Genomic DNA, 25,252 nt, shown 5'->3' on the forward strand with positions numbered 1-25,252 from the left:
ACTTCACTCAGCAGAGTGTTAATGCGGTTACCAAATGTGTGTTCAATGGCAGGATTAGGGAATGCCATGAAACTTTTTTGGAGTTATTTAACTCGGGGCAAAAGGGCAGTGACGCCCTTTTCCCCTTGAAGATATGCCCTGCCTCCTCCTCTGTACATGACTGCCATAGCTTGACGTAGGCACTGCTGTAATGTGTGAGTCAGGTACAGGACCACAGTGAATTACTTTTTACTTTAATCACTCGGCTGCACAGAACAGCTGCACCTGTAGTGATCATCTATGAATAGTTCTGCAAATCACATCACTGCACTACATATCATATGCATTTGAATATTCAGCTATCAGTGCACTACTAATGCGTGAAAACAGTTATGAAAGGGGCATAGTAAGTAGTAAGAAGCGTGTGCATGTGTATTTGGTCCATAAGATTGTAGGACCAGACTAGGAATCTCAGCTGTAGTGTGTAAATGAGAAGTAGGTGCAGTAATTTATCGAAACATGTTCAAAATGTGTGGAAATAAAGTGTGTATAAAGCTAAAAAGCACACTTTATACAATTCTAATGAGCTTTAAAATCAATATGTGCTATGATCACCTTTATTCTTAAATACAGCCTGAACTCTCTTATTCAAGCTTTCCTTATAAGTAGTCTTCATGAATAGTTTTCCAGGGTTCTTCAAGGACATTCAAAACTCTTCTTTGGATGTTGGCTGCCTTTTGTTCTGTTCTCTGTAAAGCTGATCCCACATTGATTTAATAATTTTGAAGTTTGGGCTCTGGGGAGGCCAATCCATGACAGATAGTGTGCCGCTGTGTTTTTCTTTGAGTACTATGGCAGTATGTTTAGGATCATTGTCATGCTGTAAAATAAAGCTGTTGCCAATTAAATGCTTCCAGATGGTACTGGATGGTGGATTGAAATTGAATGGTAATTCTCTGCCTTCATAATTCATTCAGTTTTGACAAGCTCTCCAAGACTGCTGGCTGAAATGCAGACCCAAACCATGAAGGAGCCTCCACCTTGTTTCACATGGCTGCCTTTTGCTTCCTGACCTCCTCTTTAAATATTGAACCAAATATTTCATCACTTCAACAAGACCTGTTACCACTAATTTTTCAGTCCAGGTCTTGTGTAATTTGGCATAACTCAGCGTTTTGTTCCTGTTTCCCTTCCCCGTAATGGTTTCTTGAAAGCCACCCTTCCACTCAGAACATTTCTAATGAGGCTTCAGTGGACAGTAGATGGATCAGCTGAAGACCATGTTTCGGATCAGTTTTTTCATCTAATACTCTCCGGGAATCACATTGGTGGTGGAAAATACTATTTTATGCCTGTCAGATTGCAAAGTTTAAAATAGATTCTTTGCCAAGTTGTTTTGTGTGGAGTGGACACAACCTTGGTTCATCACTTGAGTGGGTTGCCTTTCTTATGCTTCATGCATTCAGTCATTCATCAAATATGAAGAAATGAGGGGTGGCTTGGAAGTTTTGCACTAATGTAAAAACTGCAACCCTTCAGTATTAAGCTTAATGTTATATTTTAAAAACTGATAATATTTGTAGTAACTGATAAATATGACATTGTGTGTATAATATTCACCTGCAAAAATTCATTTTGAGTTGCGTGTGTTTCATACCTTAGTCACGAGTCACGATTTGCTCTGTGTGTCCTCATGTTACACAGAAACCACTTGCTATTGACCCCATGACCTAGAACCACACTTTTTTTTAAAAAATAGAACCTGTCATCATACACATAATCTTGATGCACTATAGTGAATCTGGCTACATTATCAGATCTAGTTTGTGTCTGTTATCTTTTTCTATCCACATGGTAATTAACTTGTCTATGGGCCTATTAACTATGTGTTTCCAACCTATCTTTTTAAAACATTAAATTATACACAGCCCCTTCACCAGATGCAGCTGTTGCCTCAATTATATTTAGACTCAGTGATGTAGTTATAATGGCATGTCTCAAAACCACATTGTATCTATCATGGAAGCTAGTTAGGAAATGACTGTCAATTTTATCCTGAAACACATGCTGAGTTCGTAACAAAGGAAGCGAGGGCCCTGTCAGATACTGTGGCTTATATGGAAAGAAAAGCATACAGGCTAAATTGAGGCAGACATGGTTCCTGTGTGTTGTGCAGTCTGTCAGCCTGGTCGAGCCCAGAACCCCTGGCACTTGTCGGGCAATAAATTTGGACAATTACTCTGGCGTCAGCAAAGGAATGTTTCATTTAGGGGGATTGCCTACCATTGCCTCGCAGTTTATTTATTACAGTTCATGGCCTATAAGAATTTCAATCTGGTTTACTTCATTCTGACGCTTTGTTTTTCCTCAGTGCCCACTCTTAAACAACAGGTCTGCACCTCATTGTGTCCATTATTTATATGTTTACAGGCTTCTGTCCTCTAAGGGCCTTTATAATACCCCCTTTCCACCCATGCTGGAGCCTATTCTGCTTTGCTGTCTTTCAAGAGCAAACCTTCTATTTTGACAGGTCTAAGAACTAAATGGTACATGTTTTTGGACCATTTTGGGTGGACTGCAGTAAATTTAGACTCCCTTTAACCCCATGATTAGGGTGGATTTAGCACAAGAGCTCATTACCAGTCCACTTACAACAAACCATTGAATAAACAAAGCCAAAGCAGAGCTAAATAAGGCTCGGTAATACATTTTAATATTTAGATATTAAGCGGTCAAGTTGTTCTGCCACTCAGTTTTTAAAAAAGTACAGAATGAAGTTTTTAGTGTAGAAACCTTTTATTTCGGCCAAGTAATTAACATGAAAACAGGGCTTGTCGTAGCACATGAAAATGTCCTGTGTATCCTCAGCTATCTTAGGATGAAATCATCCAGGCTTTCTGGACACTGTGAATTGTGATCAGATGTTTCCAACAGTGGCATGAATGGTTGCACGAGTCTGTAATTATTTCCAGTTGCTGTGGCAACATTACAACATGAACAGCGTTATGAGATCACTGAAGTTAAGGATCCGATGCAATTTCTTGTGGTCACAGTCCCATGAGTCATACATTGCAGAGCCTACATAAGTAATCAAATACACCGTGTAGCCCTTATCTTTGATTTTATCTAATGAGAAAACAGAAGTTTATTTTAGTCCATTAGCTGTTGGTGTCTTTTCCCTGCATATTTCATTGTTTTCCTAAAAATGACTTTTGAACTTCTTCATTTTTGCACCTGTTTTGTACTAGTTACTTGAAGTGAGTCTGCTTGAAAACAAAAATGTAAGCGTCTAACTTGAAAGTATATCTTTACTATCTAGGGAAAAGGATGAACCCTTCTAATTGGATTTTATTTAGTCATTGTCGGGATAGGGTTGTTTCAAAGAAAAGCCATTTATTTGCTTTATTGTCTGTGCTTCCTAGAAAACCATCTGTTGCACAGACTTCCTCCCCCATTAACTCTGTCCAAGATCTCCAGAGCAAAAGCTTAAGTACTGTAATCAAGTTAAAAAACTGAGATGACCTAGAAATCGAACAGAGAGCAAGTTGCAAGTAATTATACCTTTAAATTGCTTATTAAGACGATTGCACCAGGTTTTCCGACTAAAAAGGAAGGTGAGATTCCAGGATGTCTTGGATGCTTTAGCCTGTCTGAAGAGATCAGGTACAAATGATTAATTTTTAACTTATTCTAGCAGATGCATGGAGATAAAAGTGCAGCCCCGAACCATAATTGTTACTCTAGCAACATCACAAACTACTGTCATATACTCTGTGTTCATTTAATATCTATGACTACAGGGAGTGCAGAATTATTAGGCAAGTTGTATTTTTGAGGAATAATTTTATTATTGAACAACAACCATGTTCTCAATGAACCCAAAAAACGCATTAATATCAAAGCTGAATGTTTTTGGAAGTAGTTTTTAGTTTTAGCTATTTTAGGGTGATATCTGTGTGTGCAGGTGACTATTACTGTCCATAATTATTAGGCAACTTAACAAAAAACAAATATATACCCATTTCAATGATTTATTTTTACCAGTGACACCAATATAACATCTCCACATTCACAAATATACATTTCTGACATTCAAAAACAAAACAAAAACAAATCAGCGACCAATATAGCCACCTTTCTTTGCAAGGACACTCAAAAGCCTGCCATCCATGGATTCTGTCAGTGTTTTGATCTGTTCACCATCAACATTGCGTGCAGCAGCAACCACAGCCTCCCAGACACTGTTCAGAGAGGTGTACTGTTTTCCCTCCTTGTAAATCTCACATTTGATGATGGACCACAGGTTCTCAATGGGGTTCAGATCAGGTGAACAAGGTGGCCATGTCATTAGTTTTTCTTCTTTTATACCCCTTCTTGCCAGCCACGCTGTGGAGTACTTGGACGTGTGTGATGGAGCATTGTCCTGCATGAAAATCATGTTTTTCTTGAAGGATGCAGACTTCTTCCTGTACCACTGCTTGAAGAAGGTGTCTTCCAGAAACTGGCAGTAGGACTGGGAGTTGAGCTTGACTCCATCCTCAACTCGAAAAGGCCCCACAAGCTCATCTTTGATGATACCAGCCCAAACCAGTACTCCACCTCCACCTTGCTGGCGTCTGAGTTGGACTGGAGCTCTCTGCCCATTACCAATCTGGCCACGGGCCCATCCATCTGGCCCATCAAGACTCACTCTCATTTCATCAGTCCATAAAACCTTAGAAAAATCAGTCTTGAGATATTTCTTGGTCCAGTCTTGACGTTTCAGCTTGTGTCTTGTTCAGTGGTGGTCGTCTTTCAGCCTTTCTTACCTTGGCCATGTCTCTGAGTATTGCACACCTTGTGCTTTCGGGCACTCCAGTGATGTTGCAGCTCTGAAATATGGCCAAACTGGTGGCAAGTGGCATCTTGGCAGCTGCACGCTTGACTTTTCTCAGTTCATGGGCAGTTATTTTGCACCTTGGTTTTTCCACACGCTTCTTGCGACCCTGTTGACTATTTTGAATGAAACGCTTGATTGTTCGATGATCACGCTTCAGAAGCTTTGCAATTTTGAGACTGCTGCATCCCTCTGCAAGATATCTCACTATTTTTGACTTTTCTGAGCCTGTCAAGTCCTTCTTTTGACCCATTTTGCCAAAGGAAAGGACGTTGCCTAATAATTATGCACACCTGATATAGGGTATTGATGTCATTAGACCACACCCCTTCTCATTACAGAGTTGCACATCACCTGATATGCTTAATTGGTAGTAGGCTTTCGGGCCTATACAGCTTGGAGTAAGACAACATGCATGAAGAGGATGATGTGGACAAAATACTCATTTGCCTAATAATTCTGCACTCCCTGTAGTTATTCCTCATTGAGACAATGAGCGAGATCTCAATTAAAGATGAATGTGAGGAATGCGAAGAATTCCCAACAGGCAGGAATTTATCCCATTTTGGAGGGGGAGGTGGGATTGGGCTGATCCTTTGAATGAACAACTTTACTCCCTGACCATGTTTTCACATGTCAGGAGCTTCTTTTTTGTCAGTGATATCAAGTTTTAGCCTGATACATATCTTTAGCTGCAGGATGTGGCTATGCTGTGGCTGACTGGTCGATTTCTAGCCGAACCAATATGCTTGTGCAATGAGAACGATTGCCTTTGTTGCACAAATGAGTGTTGTAAACCGTTACAACACTCATTTGTGCAACATCAAGAAAATGAAATAAGTTGTTTGTAAAGCTGAAAATGTTTAAAAGAAAGCATCCTGTCATGAAAATTTGATGCTTGTTTTTTTATTGATGTCTTTCAATTTTAGCAGTCATTTTAATCTGACAAAGTAAAATCATTTTTGAGGCACATATCACTGTTAAAAAGACTGATATTTTTAATGATTCTAAGAGTTTTGATAATGTCCTAATGGGATAAATGGAGAGCATACTTGTCTGTGTCAGTAGCCAGCCTTTAAGGTTGGCTGTGCAGGCCTGTTGTAGCTCATTATTTTTATAGCTCCTTTTTATAGGTGTAAGGTTAAAAAAAAAAATCCAGTTTCTTCCTGTTTGCAGAGATCACGTGACTTGTGGAGATGCTTCTCTGTGTAGATCACTGAGTTTTTGTTGGGATAAAGAAGCTACTGTCTTCTGCAACACTCTGGAGGTTACAAAATATCACTCTGATTTATGAAATGCAGTTACTGGAAGCTGGGCTCGGCAGCAGTCACTGATTAGTGGGTTGTGTGAGAAATCTGGCCTCATGCTTTTTGCTCAATCTGCACAACACATCTGCAAGACTCTTGGAGGCCTTTAATATCTTCTCGAATGTCCTTAAACTTTGAAAGAAATACAGAGGATGCAACACGAGGGCGCTTTTAGGGGAATTTTTAAATACTTAATTGTGACGTGATCAGTATTTGAGTATTTTTGTTTATAGCAATTTCAATCACCCACTTCTCTAACCCTTTAGAGATGGGAAACAAATGAGCTCATTAAGTAAACTGCTTCACAGGCCAACAAAAGAAACCCTTTCCTATTACCTGGTACTCAAACTTCCTGCATTTTGTCAAGGGAAACAATTTCATGCAGCTCTCCATTTGATTCTATTATCTTGGCAGCAATGTGAGAACTATGGACTGTGAAATGTTTGTATAGTCAAACAAGAACACCTTACTAGTCCTCATGCTCATGCACTATCAATTCATAATGCAAAGTTTGTGTATTTTTAGCTTTTTCTGATGAAAATTAGCTGGGATAGGAGAATACGGCAGAGCGTTGAGTTGAAAAGGAAATGCAGGAAGCCAAGTCAGGAATACCCAGCAGCTGTCAGCCCCACTCTGAACAAATGAAAGGAAAGCAAAGGGAAACCCTTGTCCCTCAGCAGCAGGGTGTTTATGACTCCAGAGCACACCATGACAAATCACAAAATGCACCTGGGGTGATCTTTTTTGTGGGGGGGTTTTTCCCCAAGAAACAAAAATTCAAGATTTTGTTGTAATTGTTTCCTGTGCAGTTTGTGTTCCCCAAAAACACTGCAATCAGTATTACCAAATGTATTTTAAAACACGGATGTGGCTTTCTAAAATTGCTCAATTGAAACTTATGAAAGAATATTGAGAGAGTAGTAGAAATATAAAATGCATTTCCAAGTCAGGTGTAGACAAGGACTTGTACTTGCCTCTTTTTTACCCTATTTGAGCTCTTAGCTTTTAACTTAACTTTCGTACATTCACTGCGATCACATCTGTCCATGTTGTAATCGAATATCAGAAGGAACTTGGAGATACCGTATTTTGCCCAAGGAAACCTCAACATTTAGCCACTCCACCTTTGAGCTGCTGTTTTCCACGTTGTCAGACAAACCATGTTCTTCGGCACACTTCCGGCACTTTCTTTTTATGATTAGTTCTGTTGTGGACACCATTCATGCTAGTTATGATAGAGTAATGAACAAACATGAAGTTCTAGTAACCCCTTTAAGCCATCAGCTGCTACTCGAGGCTATTTTGCTATGTTCAGCTTTCTGTGATGTACCTTGTGTAGTTATGTTTTGTAGGAGAACAGAGGCAGTAATAATTTGTGTCCTTTAACAGATTCATGGATATTTAAAGTCTTTGACTCTTTCAAACTCAACAGTTTGCGTTTTTACACCAGTGTAGTCTGTATTTTAACTGAAAATTAATATTCTTTTCATGTAAACGTGAACAAAAACATCAGCTCCCTTTTTAGACTGTCTTTTTAGAATAGTTTCCCCCTCATTTTCTGCTAAACAAGCTGAGCTGTAGTCTAGTTTAATGGAATATAAAGTAAAGTTACAGTCCTACATTTCATGGAAATAGTTATATCAATCAGATAGTGACAAATAGGTTTTATATGGAACCACGTCATTGGTTGGCCAAATGTGAAGTTGAGGCTTCCTCTCTAGCACTTAAAAGTTATCTGTTAAATGTGTTGTTTTAGCTGTCCGTGTTCTGTGGAAGTGAACACATGCAACATGCTTTTTATTGACTCACTCTTCTTTTTAAGATAAGAACAATGAGTATAAATGCTGTTCCCCAGTAAGGCTGTGAGCTGCAAAGTTCCTGCATTGTGAAATAGTAGTTGTGATGTATTTCTCTAGCCACAGAGCCTGTTTTGCCTCTCCTAGCAGAACAATTGATTTGTGACTTTCAAGCAGATGATAGGATTTGGACACACCGTGCATAAGTGTTTACTGATCCAAATAAGAACAAACAAACAAACATGTTGGACACCGCTTGGAAGATGTGTGATAATGCCATAAGCACAATGTTTCTGCTGCCCTTCTGAATCATTATTAGTCAAAAGCCATTTGATATGTTAAAAAGCAGCACTTCCTGGTTTGAGACTATTGATCAAAGGTAGCTAATGGAGTGCTTTGGCATCAGATTGCAGTTCAGAGACACTTACTGTGGAAATCGGCGTCTTTCTCTCTGAGAAATACAAGTGTAGTTTATTTTCTTATATGGTGTTAAGGGTTAGTGGTAGCACTGCTTGTAGGAATTTTGCAGTCATACATCTTTGAGGTCCCCATGACTAACGCAGTATTGTGTTAAAACTGCCCGACATGAGAAAGGCAGGCTGTGTCTTGGCAGTCTGGAGGCTTTCAGAGTCGCCTTTCTTCTCGAGAAAGAGTGATGGGCTCCTGTCAACAATGCAGAGTCTGTGCTAAAGGAGCAGCCACTTTATCAAGCTACTTCACAACACAGGAGTGCCAGTGTTTCCACTCTAGGCTCAAATGGGACACACAGCTAAAAGTGTTGTAATGGCAGCTTGGAAGAAGATGACACTAAATCTGTGGAAGGCTTTAAAAAGATGCTGGGAGGGAACAGCTGTGCTTCTTTAAATTGTTTTGCAAGATTCTATTCAAGAAATAGAGGATTTTTATTGTGGTTTGGGTTGGCTGTCATAGCTTTAATTACTAATGACTGGTGACCGGACATCCTCATGTCATTGTTTCCCCAAGTCTTGATATCAATAATTTAATGGGGGGAAAATACCATAAAATTGACAGAAAAGTAATCTGGAAAAAAGAAATACAAAGTATAGGCTTCAGGGGTCTCAGTTCAGTATTATTCTTTATATTAAGTTTGATTTGTTATAAATTAAATATCCTTGCATTTCAACTTTTGTTGCTGTCGGACAAGACTTGTAATTACAGGCCATTCTTGGCTTTGGTAACTAGTGAAGGACATTATCTTCTATTGTTTTACAGAAGAAACTATTAATCTCTTAGGCCAACAAAAGACCCCAGGAGACAAATCAAGAGATAAATAATCACAAGCTGTAACCCTAATGTCAAACTAGGGCTTTGCTGCCGTCACAGGAATGTGGTCCAAAATCACGACAGAGGCTCAAAATAGTAAAAGAGGCCAGGCATCACAAACTGCTCGACAACAAGCGTTGCAAACTTTGGTTACAGTTCTATTTTTACATCAAATTGTTTGGATCGCTGGTGCAAAACAATTTTTGAACTTCACACAACAGGAAGAGGCACGACAAGGGAGGAAGGAAAGGAAGACAGTGACAGTATCAAGAAATTTAAATTTGCTCAGTTTCAGAGACTCCTGTGCTTCGGGGTCAATATGACTCAGCTCTTGTTAAATGAATGCTCAGTTTCAGATCATGTCTAAACTTGACTTGAGCTTCAATAAATAGCAGTGTTGTTTTAACAGTTCTGTGAAGAGCTTACACAATCACCCTTACCTTGGAAAGTCGTTCATGAGCTGCTTGAGCCCCCTTGACATAATAGATTTATTTACCTAACCCACCTAACAAGTACTCGAAGCACACTGATATAAAGGAGTGAAAGTAATCTATAAATAGTAGACCATATATGCAAATAATCTCATATAGCTGTTGATAAAAGACCTTCAGCATTCATATGCTTTGTTCCTGTTAGGGCTGATGAGCAAATAATTTAATCAAGTAGCTGCTGAAACCACAAGGAAGCTACATTTTTTTTCATCATTCTAGTTTACTGCAACTGTGCAAAATACTTTTTGCAGGTGGATCAGTAGAAGTATGACAAAGCTTTAAAGCAAGATAAGACTGGAAAAAGGAAATGCACTCGGATGCACTGAGTAAGTAGTTTAAATACTAAAAATATCCCAACATCAGTTGTTGCTGGCTTTTTTTCCCAGAGCCTCTTTGGAGGAATGTCAGGGTGGCGTATGCTCCCTGCCACTCCAGCCTCCCCGGCTGAGCTTTAGTTTTGGTTTGGCACAACCTTTGCTCCTAATTTATAACCCCACAGTTACTCAGAGTCCCTCAGGTCCAGTGAGCACAGCGCGAGGAGATGCATGTGTGCTCTGCTCCATTACTGCCTCCACGTCAACCATCTGGAATGGCTCTTCTAGTGGCTGTATACAGACACACTGACAAGCTCACTGGGATTGCTTACTGTAGCATCAGGAATGCATCATGAATAAGAAAAGCAAAAGCAGAAGTCACTGTTTTAAAGGAACTTCCAAGAGATTAAAAAACACTTTGAAAGTTGTGCCAGGATTTGGATTCATTATTTCCCATGCCCTAATTAGACATCTCTAAATTGTTTTGTCTTGTCCAAAATTCTGATATATTTCCGCAAACGTAACTGAAGAACTTCCTGGTGTGTTGCCTAGCGGGTACAAAAGTGTTCAGGACATTGAAACACGTTGGAAATGCTTTGTAAGAGTAAATTGTGTGACAGTCAGGAAATCACACCGTCACACATAATCTAGCACTCTGCAACACTTTTACTATTCAGCTGATTTGTAGTGCAATATTAATGTGAAAGGAAAGGTTTGTGCAGCAACGCATCTCATTTAAACTGGTCAGTATGCTCCGTAAGGATGAATGCCTATGATCTCTCACCCATGGCGGCTCAACGTGGGTGAGTTGTGCCTCCCCGCAGAGCTGAGGTCATGGTTGGGGGAGGTGAGTCATTTTGGCATTGGATGGCCAGCTGCAAGGAGGCGTTCAGCTGCTTTGCACATTATAACTGTACCAAGGCCTGGCATCCCCCAGCAGCTGCCTTGTTGAAATAGTGCTTCGCTACACAACTAACAGGACGTCATTCTGAAAAACTGCCTGATTAACAGCAAGACTCTCTAAGGAGGAAAGTTGTGGTTACAAAGTTTTTACTCATGCATATAACATTCAGTTGATCTATGTACTGTGGTCACATTGCATAAAAGCTTTGGAATAGACTGTGTCCACCCTGTTTAAATTTTGTACAGGGGCTTTAAGCTTTGACTCACAGAAATCCTCATGACTGATGAACTAGTCAGAGTTGAAGCTTGGGTGTTGGGTGTGTCTCGTGTCTGCTGTTTTATTACTGGTGCTATCTTTAACAGTTTGTAAATATAATGGCTAACTGGCTTTTAAATATTACAGAGAAAGAATACATAACACCTTCTGGTTAAATGGGAAATTGTTATTGGGATTTTTGGTTGTGAGCTTTGGGACCATCATATCATAAAATATCTGCCTAAATACTCTGTGTCAGACAGGTTTTCCAAACCTGGAAACATTTCGCTTCATGAGGGAGCAGCATGGATAGTGAACACGCCCACTCACTTGTGTTAAATGTACTGGACTGCGCTATTCACACTTTGGCGCAATCTGACAGGAGCTGTCAGGTTAAAGATTGGCCGATGACCTGTAGGCCCCAGAAAAGTTTGCGGCTGCAGTGAATGTGTCACAGTTGCTTTTAATGCCATCTGGTGATATCACTGGCCAGTATTTATCTGTTGAGTCAGACTACTTTTGCACAGGCTAAAAGCTGTGGGAATGTTGTGAAGAGGTGAAAGACTTTCTATAAATAATAAGACCTGTGAACAGCAGGCACATAAATAACAAAAGCAAGATAAGAGTATATGTATCATCTATTAGGCAAGTAAACCAATTTGCCTTTTTTTTTTTTGTAACTAAGTGGTTTGTAGTATCCTTGCTATTATTTATGGTTATTATCTAGATTATTATTCTTGAATTGTGCTAATTTGTGAGAATAGTAGGTGTGATGGAATCAGAGAACCCCATGGACACAATCCAGTAGAATAACCACACTTTGACTTCACTTTTCCTAAATCTGTCTCTCATGAAAACTGAGACATGTGCCACCACACTGAGGCACAAGGCAGATGAATATATTGCTGTATTATTTATTTGCCACAGAGTACCTAGCAAGTAAAACATTTGCTGAGGAGAAAGTCTGCATGCATTATTTAATAGGTAACTTAGGCTTGCACACCTCTTTTCCCAACATGCACTTGTACACATGTGCTCTCTGTCCCTGGCCACACTTATAGTTTCTATGCCAGCGAAGTAAAGACCAATTATGGGGCATAGAGTCACAGCAGGTGCACTGATGATAAGGTGTAAAATATGGAGTGAAATTAAGTTGATTGTAGGATAAACAATCAAATAACACTTTGTTGATTTTATTGTGCTGACCTTTAATATCACTAAAACCCAGATGGATCTATTTTATTGTCAGCAGTTGATTGATTAGTGAAAAATTGCTGGGATTTTTTTTTTTTCAGTTTCTAAAGTTGGACATGCCAGAAATGTCCAGTATGTTCCCAAACACTTCCCATCACGGTCAGCTTGGTGTGCTATTGCACACACTGTGTTTACTTTAAATGTCATGTTTCTTTACATTATGCGCGTCTAATGTTTACTCATTTGTGTTTTCCAGGTGGGAAAGGAGACTGTACAAACCACAGAAGACCAGCTCATGAAAAGGGACATGCCACCAGCTTTTATCAAGTAAGTAAATGCCTCAAATTCATCTCAAACATCTCAAATTCTTGGATTAAATGTCTCTTTCAGTATGTGGAACCCATCAGCTTCCCTTTGGATCTCTTTCTCTCTTTATCTGTTGCAGTAATGGCCGGTTGTGCCCAGGCAAAGGTCAGACATGGCATGTTAAGTGCCTCAGTCTTGCCATGGTGTAACAAAAATACTTTTTAGATCTGGGAGGAGTTCCTTTACCCTTTAAGAAGTGGGGCCTCATGAGAGTCGCTGGCTGCTGCTTTTTGTTTACAGAAAAAATGTAGATATTGACATAGAAAAGAGATGTCCCCATTTAATCAGTGTATTTGTTCCCCTGGCTTGCTTGACATTGCTTAAGTCATTAGTTTGTGCTTATCTGCTGCCTGTCTCGATCACAGTTTTTGACTGATCCTTATTATATGAGAAACTGCAGTCAGCGAGGGGGGAAAGGGCGTCCTATGGGCCACCCCAAGGTCAGGGAAAAGCATTGGCAAGCACAGGTCGTCAGGCTCAACACATTTGGCGCCTCAAAGTCACATCGTCACCTTGTCGTCATCCATCAGCACATGCGCTGGAATGTGTCTCCTTCACTAAATATAGTGTCTGCTGGGATCCAGTTAATGCATGTCTCTTTTCTTTCTGGTGCACGCTGAAGGACAGTGCTGGCTGGCTCTGCAAAGACACACACATTCATGTCAACCTTGATGCCATGCACATATATTAGCCTTTATCTTACACAAGACTTGATTAACCGACTGTCTCTTGCTTGGCCCCTTTAGTCTATAGCAGTAATGTTTCCTTGTTACCGGTGAACCCTTTAGCCTGTAGGCAAATGTAGGAAGTCAGTATACCGTGGGAACTGAAACGTGTTGTTCCTTGGCTTACTGCCTGTTTCGATGTGCAAAATGGCTGAGATATTTTGCAGTTGGCATGTACGACAATGAATCAAATGGCTGAGCCTGCATTTTTTTTTCTTTTTTTACTGCTTTACAAGTCACAGAGTACACCACACCCAGGAGGCAGCTATTGATCTTTACATTTCTGTAAAGCAGGGGTTAAATTGGACCAAGGCCAGACTCGAGAGGTGGGGTTCAGAGGGGAACCCCACCTCTTGGATCTCGTATCACGTCCTGTGAAAGCAAGATAACTTCTGTATCAAAAGATTGTTTACAGAATGAATATTTCAGTCAGGCCATTTTTGTTTATGTAGCCACTATCACAGATTTGCCTCATAATCAGTACGACACATGACATTGCTTTAGCTTTTAACCAGGCTCAGACTTGATTACTTAGACTCTGCTCATGAGACCAAATTTTACCCATTTCTTTTATGTTTTTTCATTAAAGACCACCACTCAAGGTCAATTAATTAGGCAGTTTTTTTTACAGTCTTTCTTCGAGGAATAAAAGGACATTCAGCAAACAGTAACTCCTTAATTTTGTGCTTTAACATTTTCCAAACGAAACTTTTAAATGATTTAAAATAGATTTTAAAATCGCATAAATGTATTTCTGAGATCATTGAAGTTTTCAAAATAGAGAAAACCCCCAGATCATTTTAAAAAGATACAGTGAAAGGACCTTTATACTTTTTATTCTGAAGAAATTAGTTTGTGTATTTATAACTTCCTTACTAAATAACAAAGTTTGGTTAGGGTATATAATAAGAAATGACTGCGTATGCTCAGCTAGAGTATGACGTGACCATTTTTGGTTAACAGACTGCCAACTTCACACACTTCTATTTTCTGCGAGCAAATAGAGGAAGCTGACAATACTGTTATTAGCTGTTTGTGTGGGCTCCTTACCAGAGAAATTCTGCCATCACATTTTTCAGTTAAGAATTCGTTTGAGTGGAAATATTTACAGTACTCTGCAGACGTCTTGACCCACCCATTATTTCTTTGTATTTTGCTAGGAAAAATTTAAAACGGTTGACAATTATTTACTCAAATGCACAAACACAAATGGAAAAACCCCATGTAAGGGCAGTATGTTTATGATCATTGTCATGCTGCAAAATGAAGCTGTTGCCAAACAGATGCTTTCCAAATGGTATCACACGATGGATGAAAATCTGATGGTACTTTTCCCTGTTCTTAATTCCTATAGTTTTGACAAAGTCCCCAACACCACTGGCTGAATTCTAGCTTCAAACCATGATACCGCCTCCAACGTGTCACCATTGTGTCGTCGAGATGGCTGTAGACATTCACTGTACCTCTCTCCTGACCTAAACTGTACAAATTGACAGTGATTTGAAGCAAAATTTTCAAATTTGAATTCTTCATTCCATTTTTCAGTTTAGTTCTTCTATAATTTGCCAACCTTCCATTGAGTTCATTTCTGATGAACATTCAGTAATTAGTAGATGGATTAACTGAACAGTCAGATGCATTTGTCAGTTCCTGTGTCAGGTCTTTTCCTATTTCTTAAGAACACTTCCTATTTCTTGATGGCTTGAGACTTGTGCACAGGACTGTATTTGTTTGGTGTTTTGGTTACATTTGATTGCAACTAGCAACAATTAGAGTAAAATCTTATGAGGATCACTTCATTTGAGTCCATATGTAAATGAATATCTGAAGAATTGTGGTTTGCCACACTTGTAGCGAGAACTGCGATGTTCTTGATATGCACTTTATGGAAGATGGTGTGAAAAGGATTCACGCTTCATTAACTTTACTGCACAAGGTGTGATTTTTTTTTTTCTTTAAAAAAAAAAGCATATACTAAAGAGGAAATGAAACAAAGTTATGTTTACATTGCAGTTACTATATGTTATGGCTACATGCTAAGGCTTCCATCTGTCTTTGCTTTATGTTGTTTCTACTTGTAATGTCACTTGGCTTTGTACCATGAGCATGACTCGTGTTAAGCATTTTTCTACAGGCTCTTGAAATGGATTGTCTTCTTTCCACAGAGTGGAGAATGCGTGTGCTAAACTGGTACAGGCTGCATCCATGCTGAAAGCTGATCCATACTCTGTTCCTGCTCGGGATTACCTGATCGATGGCTCTCGGGGCATCCTGTCTGGGACCTCTGACCTGCTCCTCACCTTTGATGAGGCTGAGGTATTCATTCATTAATTTATTTCATTTTACATGGAAAACCTGTTAACCAAAATAAATCTGCTGGAGGTCAGAACATCAGTTTTGTTACGGCAACAAAATACTGATAAGGTGACGCTGCTAGATATCAGTTTTACAGCACCAGATTCATTTCATACTTTTGATGGTGGTTTAGTGACCTTCTACTCCCGTTCTTGTGCTCAGCGGTTGATTTGGAAGGGCTTCACCGACTTATTAATTGACTGTTTAGACGTTCAGAGGATTGCTGTCACAGGCTTCTCTGCTGTAAGGATAGTATCTATTCCGGCCTTCCTCTTGGGTACTGTAGGCAGAGACGTAGATAAATATACTGTACGTGTACAGAAACACTTCTTATATCTCAAATCAGACAGGAATATCATCTGTCATGCCCATCTATCTTTTCCTCTCAGGGACAGAGAGTGAAATGAAAAAAGTTGCAGGTCAGCACTCTGGATGCAGACATCAGGCATCCCAGTCCTGTCTGCAGCAGTCAGCAGGAGTCATCATTCAGCACTGCAATCATGTTTTCCGGTAGAGCTCAGGGATCACCCTGCATAGTGTAGTGGTGACTCCAGCAGTTCACATAAAGCTGGAGTGAAGCAGCACAAAGAAGTTGGAATGTCAGTTGGCCGTGTTATCAGAGTGTAATTGGAGGGAATGTGAAAGGGGTGTGTGAATGTGTGTTTGCATGATCACTTGTTTTATTTGTCTTTGAATTAGATTAAGTAGTTGTTTTCTTTTTTTGCTTACTGTTCTCATAGGTTCGCAGAATAATCCGTGTGTGCAGAGGCATCCTGGAGTATTTGGCTGTGGCAGAGGTGGTGGAGTCTATGGAGGACCTGATCACATATACAAAGAACCTGGGACCAGGTCGGTTTTCCAGTACAAGCTTACTTAGCCGAAGTCTTAACTAGACAGCGTGTAAAAATAACATTTTGCTGTGTTAGTTGACAGATTCAGAAGTTGTTTTTGCTGTGTAATCATTCTAGTGTAAGTGTCAGTTGTGATACCAGTGCAAAATAGTTATTTTTCCAACTCTGTTTTGTTGCCTTTTTCCAGGTATGACGAAGATGGCAAAGATGATAGATGAGCGGCAGCAGGAGCTCACGCATCAGGAGCATCGCGTGATGCTCGTCAACTCTATGAACACTGTCAAAGAGCTGCTGCCCATCCTCATTTCAGGTACTCTTGTTCTTTATAACTGTTACACAAGTCAGTGTTTCTTTAAAAGGGAAGCCATTTTTATTTGGATTATCCGATTTCTTATCGCAAGTTCCGTTTTGTATTTAAGGCATCAAAATTTATGTGACAACCAAGACCTCTGAAAGCCACGGAGTGGAGGAGGCCTTGAAGAATCGTAACTTCACTTTTGAGAAGATGAGTGCCGAGATAAACGAGATCATCCGAGTGCTGCAGCTGACTTCCTGGGACGAGGATGCTTGGGCAAACAAGGTTCGTACAGTATAATTATATGAGTATGAAACTCCACAGAGTCGCTTTTACACAGTAAATATACACGAGTAGCTACAGTCTGTGTGGCTGTTTGAGCTGCTGTGTTTAAACCTGGTTTTTTGTGTGCTTTGGGAAAACAAAGACAGCACCCATATTGCTTCCATGTACTCATAGAAGATCAGCAATGAACTGGAAAGTTCATAAAGTGATGGTAACTCTCAGCTGTATTTTTCCCCCCTTTTAGTAACAAGTGCTTTGTTTCATCACGATGAGACTGTATCAGTTTTGACAGGTGTGAATGAGATTTTTTCATTACAATTAGAAACAAAGTACACATGCCTTAACTTCTCTCTCTTTCTTGTATAGTCGGTTAATGTGTTAGGTTCTTTTATGTTTTTCAGCTCTGCATGTGCAGCTCCTTTCCTATCCCAGGGTCTCTCTAAAATCTCCTTCCTGTGTCACTTCTGTCTATTTTCTGTTGTGGTTCTCAGTCAGTATGTCTAGCTGAACATTTGAATTTATGTCCCTCTTCCTTTCTTTTTACCATTTCTTTCTCCCTTCACCCCCTGTAGAAGGTAAGGCTTGCCTGTGTCGCCCTTTGGTTGTACAGCAGCATGCTTATGAGAGATGAGTGGGCTTTTTGTGCTTTGTAGTGCCTTTGTGTGCTTTTCAGTAGCGAGACTGTTAGGAGGTTAAATTGACTATTAATTAATAAATTCAATTACTATTATCTACTATAGACTGGAGTTTTGTTGATGAAGAGTAAAGCAGGTTGAAGTGCAGAAATGTCTGCCTTTTTTGGGATTTTGTTTGCCTTGCAGTAAGACTTTGTATCAACATCTGTGTGTCCCCCCTCCTCTGTCCTTTAAACCTCACTATAGCCTTGTCTTCAGCTGCTTGGGTTATTGATTGACCTGACTCATGCAGTATTGATTTTGGCATCATTAGGGAGGACTCTGAGTGTTCATCTCTTCTTGCCATGAACATCAGGTTTCTCCTGATGGAGGAGAGCACATAGAAACTCTGATATGGATTTTGTTTTATGAATGGCTAATTGTTTGTTTAATCCAACATGCATAACCACATTTTCTCAATGTTTTTTTTATTTTCATGAACACTAAATATCCGTTGTCATTTAACATCATCAACATAATCAATGGCGTTAATCATACCCCATCTAATTTCTAAATATAAGCTTAAATGAATGCATGTTTGCAAAGCATATCTCTTTCACTTTACTTCACTGGCTTTTTGTACTCATACACATGCACAGACACACACATAGTCAGTTAATGCCAAAGCAGCTGCATGCTGAGCATATTTGAACAATAAAGTAATACACCCACACATCTCCGGTATCATCACTTCACACCTTTTTGCTTGTGTAGACTGTACCTGTTTTTTCTCTTTCCATTTCTAGTCACATTGAATCACATGCATGGTTTTCATCTAGTTGGTTTTGACTAGCTTAAACATACATTACATTTTATTTTATTTATTTTTTTAATCATGGAGGTTGGTTCTGCCTATGTGGTTTGATTTGCTTTGAAACTCTTTACTGAACTCTGTAGTCAGTCTTCATACAGCAGGATATTTTACCCTGAAAAACAAGTTAACTCAAACACTCATCTGATCTGGTCTCACGCTTGGCTCAAGCTCCTGCAGGACTCTGCTTTGATTTGCAGAGTTCTGCAAAGAGAAGGCTCATTGTTGAGTCAGTTGCTGTTGGATAGATTGTTGTATTTCCATCCACTCGGACGGAGATACAATGGAAAATCTCTCGGCTTTATAAAAACGCACACCCTTTGTCGACAAAGGGAAAGAATAATGGAAACGGCATGTTTTTACGTGGCTGAGCGTGACACATTTTAACGATGCTGCATGTGGATTATGCCAAATGTTTATTTAACTCAAATAACTAACAGTTGATCATGACGGTGACAGGGCCTGGAAATTTTCCCTGAAGTCACTGACTCAGTGAGAAGTCCGAGCTTCCAGATCACTTGATTTTTAAACTGAAGTTGCATTTAGTTGCCTTGAGATAGCTGCTTTTGTAGAAACTGAATTCAATTTGATTCACATAAACATTAGTATTTATAGAAAAATAGATTAACTGTTAAAATAAAGTGACTCTAGACAGTAATGTTTTATATGGAGATTCTGCAATAAGAGTAAAATGATTCATGAACTCCTCGTGCAGATTGTAATGCCTGAGACAGCCACGACCAAATGAATTATGTTCTCTGGTTGTCCAGCTGTTCGGTCTGTTCGATATGTTGGCACGGCATTGAGAACTGGAGACTCAAGAGAATCTGATAAAGTTTTGGTCATCACTGGATGTCATATGTTGACATTATGTCTTTCACATAATTAGTCAGACCGCCAGTAGTACAAAAGTCCACAAAATGTCTGTAGAATAAAATGAAATGATGTTGTTTCATATCATAAAGGGCAAAGATTAAGCATGTTGTTCTGCAAAAACAGCACAATTGTTTATTGTTATTCATCTCCATAAATCAGGAGCTTAAAGGAGGATTGTCATCATGTTTTACAGTTGGTTGGTTAGTGACTTGGTGACACTGATCTAGTGAAGATGCCTTGAAACTATGATGATTTGTGCTGCTGGTTTGAATATATGTGTGTTTGTGTGTATCATTCATCCATCAAAATGTGATGTTTCTTTGTTGTAGCATCTATATTTATGGCTCTGACAAAATCGGCATCTTTTTTTTAAACTCTCAACAGTTGATATGTCACAGATATGGATGTAAACTCCAACTTGACTGGTTGCTGCAAGCATATAACAGTGAGGCAGTAATTTTAGTCTTTTTAGCATATTGATATATTCCTTTCTTTCAAAACTCAAAGGACACAGAGGCTATGAAGAGGGCTCTTGGGCTAATCGATTCAAAGATGGCTCAGGCTAAGAACTGGCTGAGGGATCCAAATGCTCAACCAGGTAATAATCCTTAGTTTCCTCAACGTTAATCCCTTCATTCTGTAGCTAATCACATCCTTATCCTTATGCGTGGCCTAAGTGAATTCAGAGACGTATTTGGTATTTCTGAGTTCATTTATTTGTGTTTTTCCTTTTTCTAGGAGACGCAGGTGAGCAGGCCATCCGGCAGATTCTTGATGAGGCCGGAAAAGTTGGTGAGCTTTGTGCAGGGAAGGAGCGCAGAGATATAGTTGGCACAGCGAAGACACTGAGTCAAATGACAGACCAGGTGTCTGAGATGAGAGCCAGGTAAAGTGCACATTAACAACACTGCTTTGCATTTTTGTGTTGCAGCTGTTGCAAAATAATTGTCCTCCTCTTGTGCACCTTTCTTCAAGTAGTCTTGATTTCTGCTATTGTGCATTTCATGTGTTGATTTGGTGTTTTAGCAATGTGCTCCTTTGATACAGTTGTTTCATTTTCAGTCCTCAAAGGATAAAGGTTGTAATGCAGTAAGCATATTAAAGGGATTATAGTGTACAGAAGTGGGACTGATAAGACCTGATAAGAAATGTTATTGTCACCAGAGACCCTGAGTCACACTAGATTAAAAGCAGCTGTCTGGTATTAATCCATAATCCACTTTTAACCTCTGGTGCTGTTACCTCTACGAAAACAGAGATGAGTCTATAAATCAGACATTACGACATTAAGTGTGGAAGTTTTACTTAACCAAATGGGCCATATGGATTAAGCTCTGCAGTAAAAAACAAACAAGTAGATCAAAAGAAGTGCAAATGTGCACTTAATGGAATCTGGGTGTTTTCTTTGTCCATCTCAGAGGTCATGGAGCATCCCCGGTTGCCATGCAAAAGGCACAGCAGGTTTCCCAAGGTCTCGATGTGCTCACAGGCAAGGTGGAAAATGCTGCACGGAAACTGGAGGCCATGACCAACTCCAAGCAGGCCATCGCCAAAAGGATCGATGCTGCGCAGGTGAGTCGTTAGCTCAGAAAACATGGCTTCAGACAGTTCAGTGCAATTTGATGGTTTTGATTATTTTGTGTGCATGTGTTTTGTCTTGTTGCAGAATTGGCTTGCAGACCCTAACAGTGGAACAGAGGGAGAGGAGAATGTCAAGGCGGTGCTCATGGAGGCCAGAAAGATTGCTGACATGTGCGAAGACCCCAAAGAAAGAGATGACATCATGCGCTCTGTTGGAGAGATCGCTGCCATGACTGCCAAGCTGTCTGATCTCAGAAGACAGTAAGTTAAAGACCGGCTGAAAAATGGGACAGCTTTATGCTGGTTTGTTTTTCCACACGTGAAGCGTGAGATTGATGGCTCTGTGTCTCCCTAATCCAACTGGTGTGCGTTCACACTTTACTACAGTTGTTCAGATGCTTTTTTCACCCCTTAAATCATTTGCTACTGTCATCATCATCAAATCCCTGCTGTTTACTTTTCGTTGCGAGGAAACGGTATTGGTGTTTCTTTTTATGTATGCAGGCAAAAATGAGAAATGTGTACAGTCACGGTTGTCAGCTACCAATTTCATACTATAATTTGACAGTTTGGAGCTGTTCATATGCAGCATTGTACATATGGATGATGGGCTGCACCTGCGATTTTTTTTTTTAAGTAAAAAGTTCTCATTTGACCATATTTGTAGGTGAACTCCAGATTTAATAGCGATACAGACCTCATTCCAGCCATAACTTTGTGATAAATTAGGTTGCTGTTTTTAATTCCTTCTAGGGGCAAAGGTGACACGCCTGAAGCCAGAGCTTTGGCTAAACAAATTGCAACAGCTCTGCAAAACCTGCAGTCCAAAACTAACAAGGCTGTGGCCAACAGCAGGCCTGCAAAGGCAGCTGTTCACTTGGAAGGAAAAATCGAGCAGGCACAGCGCTGGATTGACAATCCCACCGTGGATGACAGCGGTGTGGGTGAGTCTGGCTTGCATCCTCTCCAGACTTCCTCATGTCTGTCTATCTCTCACACATTTTATATTCACTCCACTGCTCCCATGGCTTAATTACAGAGTATACAAATTATACACATACTCGACATTCCATTGTTGTCTTATTCCCTGGTTTTGGCCCATCTCCACTTAAACCTGGACAACTTACGTGGTTTTGAACAAAGTTGGAGTGTGCCTGTTCCACAAATATCTACAGTAGTTTCCCGAGAAAAAGCAAACGAGAAATAGAAAGAGACACTGATCTGATTTTTTTAGCAGCTGGGCTGTTTTGCAGCTAGTTGCATGAGATGACAAAGTTCAATGCTGCGATGAGCAGCATCCACTTACCTAGTGCTGAAACTGGAAGTGAAATATTTGGTTTACCACTTTTGTTATTCATCAAAAGAAAATGTGAAAAGCACATTTGTTCCAGCTTCTCAGATGTGCTGACTTGCTTTTCTTCTTTCATTGTAAAATGAATCTTCCAATTCTTTGCCAAACCAAACCATCTACTGGAGCATATTTCTTTGTGTATTAGGATGGACTTTTTTTTTTTTTTTACATTTTCAGGGCATTTTTAGAAAAAGAAAAATGGAAAAAACATCCAAAATTAACCCAAAATGAATCTTATTATCTAATAAACTATGTCAGGGATATGTTTTTATCTATATAGCCATTTTGTTATCTGTAGATGCACTATTAAATTAAACATAGAGCTTGTGGATTTATAAAAAGGAATTGTTAACAAAGGTTTACAAAGAAATAACTTTTCTAAGCCAAACTAAATTAAATATGTTGTTATTTGTACTTTTTTAAAAATTTTTTTTAGGCCAGGCAGCCATACGTGGCCTAGTTGCAGAGGGCCACAGGCTGGCCAATGCCCTGCCGGGCCCATACAGGCAGGAGCTGCTAGGCAAGTGTGAGCAGGTAGAGCAGCTCATGGCCCAACTCGCTGACCTGGCTGCCCGCGGTGAAGGGGACTCCCCTCAAGCACGTGCTGTGGCTCAACAGCTCCAAGCAGCCCTGAAGGTAAGACGGCTCACATTCTTCAGTCATTCCCACCCAGGTCTGTAGCTTCTCTGACAGGATTCACTCAGGAATGCAGGCAAACAACCCCCTCTGCTGGTTACCAGGGGTGGAGGAAACTAATGCCCTAAAAGCTTTTTATTTCCCTAAAGCTTACTTAAATGTAAACTTGAATAAAAAACAGTGTAACGTAGTGTTGTAGCCATGATCATATTGTAATATGCACTTCATGCAGCTGCTGAAGCTAAATAAAAACAGATGTGTATCTATAATCTCAGCAAAACTCTGTGTGAGTGCTGGCTGGTTGTAACATTTGTCTGACCTCATCTCAGGATCTGAAAGGAAAGATGCAAGAGGCGATGACTCAGGAGGTGTCTGACATCTTCAGTGACACAACTACCCCCATCAAGTTACTGGCAGTGGCCGCTACCGCCCCGCTCGACGCCCCCAACAGAGATGAGGTCAGCGGCACAGTCACTCTACTACTAACTATGATCTCACTGCAGTGATTCTTTTTCATTTGTATTATATTTATTGGCAGGGTGTTCTGTTGCTTCCAGAAATCATTTTGGATAATTGTTTTTATTTGATCATGTGTAGGTCTTTGACGAAAGAGCTGCCAACTTTGAGAATCACGCCAATAAGCTTGGCACCACAGCCGAGAAGGCTGCTGCTGTTGGCACTGCTAACAAGAGCACGGTGGAGGGAATCCAGGCTGCCGTAAAGTCGACAAGAGACTTAACACCACAAGTATGTTATGGTTGAGTGTTTGTGTTTGTGTCTGCCCTCCACTCCGCCGTGAGCCACAGAGCTTAAGTGTTTCTCACCACTTGAAATGAGTTTTTAGCAGTTGTAAGTAGACTTCCAATTAATGGTTTTTTTTTCCCCTTCCTATTAGGTGGTATCTGCTGCTCGCATTTTGCTGAGAAACCCCGGCAACCAAGCAGCATATGAACATTTTGAAACCATGAAGAACCAGTGGATTGACAATGTAGAAAAAATGACAGGTAAGGTGCCGTAAAGACCCTGAAAACGGCTGGAACATCATTTCATATCCTGGTCCTGGTATAACTCCCTGTGGTTCCCTGTGGATGTCTAGGTTTGGTGGACGAGGCCATCGACACCAAATCTCTGCTCGATGCCTCAGAGGACGCCATAAAGAAGGACCTGGATAAGTGCCGTGTGGCGATGACCAATCACCAGCCTCAGATGCTGGTCGCAGGTGCTACCAGTATCGCCCGCAGAGCTAACCGCATCCTCCTGGTAGCTAAACGAGAGGTAGAAAATTCTGAGGATCCTAAATTCAGGGAGGTGGTGAAGGCTGCATCTGATGAACTGAGCCAGACTATCTCTCCTATGGTGATGAATGCTAAGGCTGTGGCTGGAAATATCCAGGATCCAAGTAGGTTTATGTTTCTCACAGGTTTTGTCTTATGTTCATATGGCACATTTTGATTAATGGTCATGTGTTTGTTTTAATTGCCAGGTCTTCAGAAGGGCTTTTTGGACTCTGGTTATAAGATTCTTGGTGCTGTGGCAAAAGTCAGGGAGGCCTTCCAACCTCAAGAACCAGACTTCCCTCCACCTCCTCCTGAACTGGATCAGCTTAATGTAAGTTTTCATATAAGTACAACTTTAGATTTGGAAAATAAATTAAAGCTCCTCTGATTGTTCACAATGATTTGTATAACCGCCTAACCACGATTGTTTTACTGTTTCCTTCTAGCTTAACGATGAGGCAGCACCTCCCAAACCTCCTCTCCCAGAGGGTGAGGTTCCTCCCCCAAGGCCTCCTCCCCCAGAGGAGAAAGATGAGGAGTTCCCTGAGCAGAAGGCTGGTGACATGGTTAATGAGCCCATGATGGTGGCTGCGAGGCAGCTTCACGATGAAGCCCGCAAATGGTCCAGCAAAGTAGGTCAACACTATAAACCCAGCAGATGTGACGATACCAGAGGTTTGCTGATTCCTTTTACATTTAGGTCAATAAGAGCCTAACCTGAGCCCAAGCACATTCTGGTGTTGTGAAAATAATTTCTAAGGAGTTCTAA

General features: G+C 40.3%; 1 protein-coding gene across 2 annotated transcripts in view; it reads left to right on the top strand.

Annotated features, from left to right (window-relative positions):
* LOC146568607 (vinculin) overlaps positions 1–25,252 on the top strand; it is a 28,054-nt gene that overhangs the window by 463 nt on the left and 2,339 nt on the right. Inside the window, exons 2-18 of one of the 2 annotated variants that reach the window (XM_085284738.1) lie at positions 12,657–12,727; positions 15,657–15,807; positions 16,587–16,695; positions 16,885–17,007; positions 17,117–17,277; positions 20,143–20,236; positions 20,377–20,524; positions 21,057–21,210; positions 21,305–21,480; positions 21,973–22,163; positions 23,007–23,206; positions 23,536–23,664; positions 23,804–23,953; positions 24,102–24,210; positions 24,303–24,605; positions 24,690–24,814; positions 24,930–25,115. In XM_085284738.1, coding sequence (XP_085140864.1) covers positions 12,657–12,727; positions 15,657–15,807; positions 16,587–16,695; positions 16,885–17,007; positions 17,117–17,277; positions 20,143–20,236; positions 20,377–20,524; positions 21,057–21,210; positions 21,305–21,480; positions 21,973–22,163; positions 23,007–23,206; positions 23,536–23,664; positions 23,804–23,953; positions 24,102–24,210; positions 24,303–24,605; positions 24,690–24,814; positions 24,930–25,115 — 2,580 coding nt within the window. The remainder of the gene's footprint in view (positions 1–12,656; positions 12,728–15,656; positions 15,808–16,586; positions 16,696–16,884; positions 17,008–17,116; positions 17,278–20,142; positions 20,237–20,376; positions 20,525–21,056; positions 21,211–21,304; positions 21,481–21,972; positions 22,164–23,006; positions 23,207–23,535; positions 23,665–23,803; positions 23,954–24,101; positions 24,211–24,302; positions 24,606–24,689; positions 24,815–24,929; positions 25,116–25,252) is intronic. The other variant, XM_085284739.1, reaches the window with a different exon arrangement.

The sequence above is a fragment of the Mchenga conophoros genome, linkage group LG8 (assembly GCF_057382185.1).
Source record: "Mchenga conophoros isolate Kocher_MC1m ecotype Shallow Benthic linkage group LG8, M_conophoros_male_GT1.1, whole genome shotgun sequence".
In the NCBI taxonomy this organism is placed as follows: domain Eukaryota; kingdom Metazoa; phylum Chordata; class Actinopteri; order Cichliformes; family Cichlidae; genus Mchenga; species Mchenga conophoros.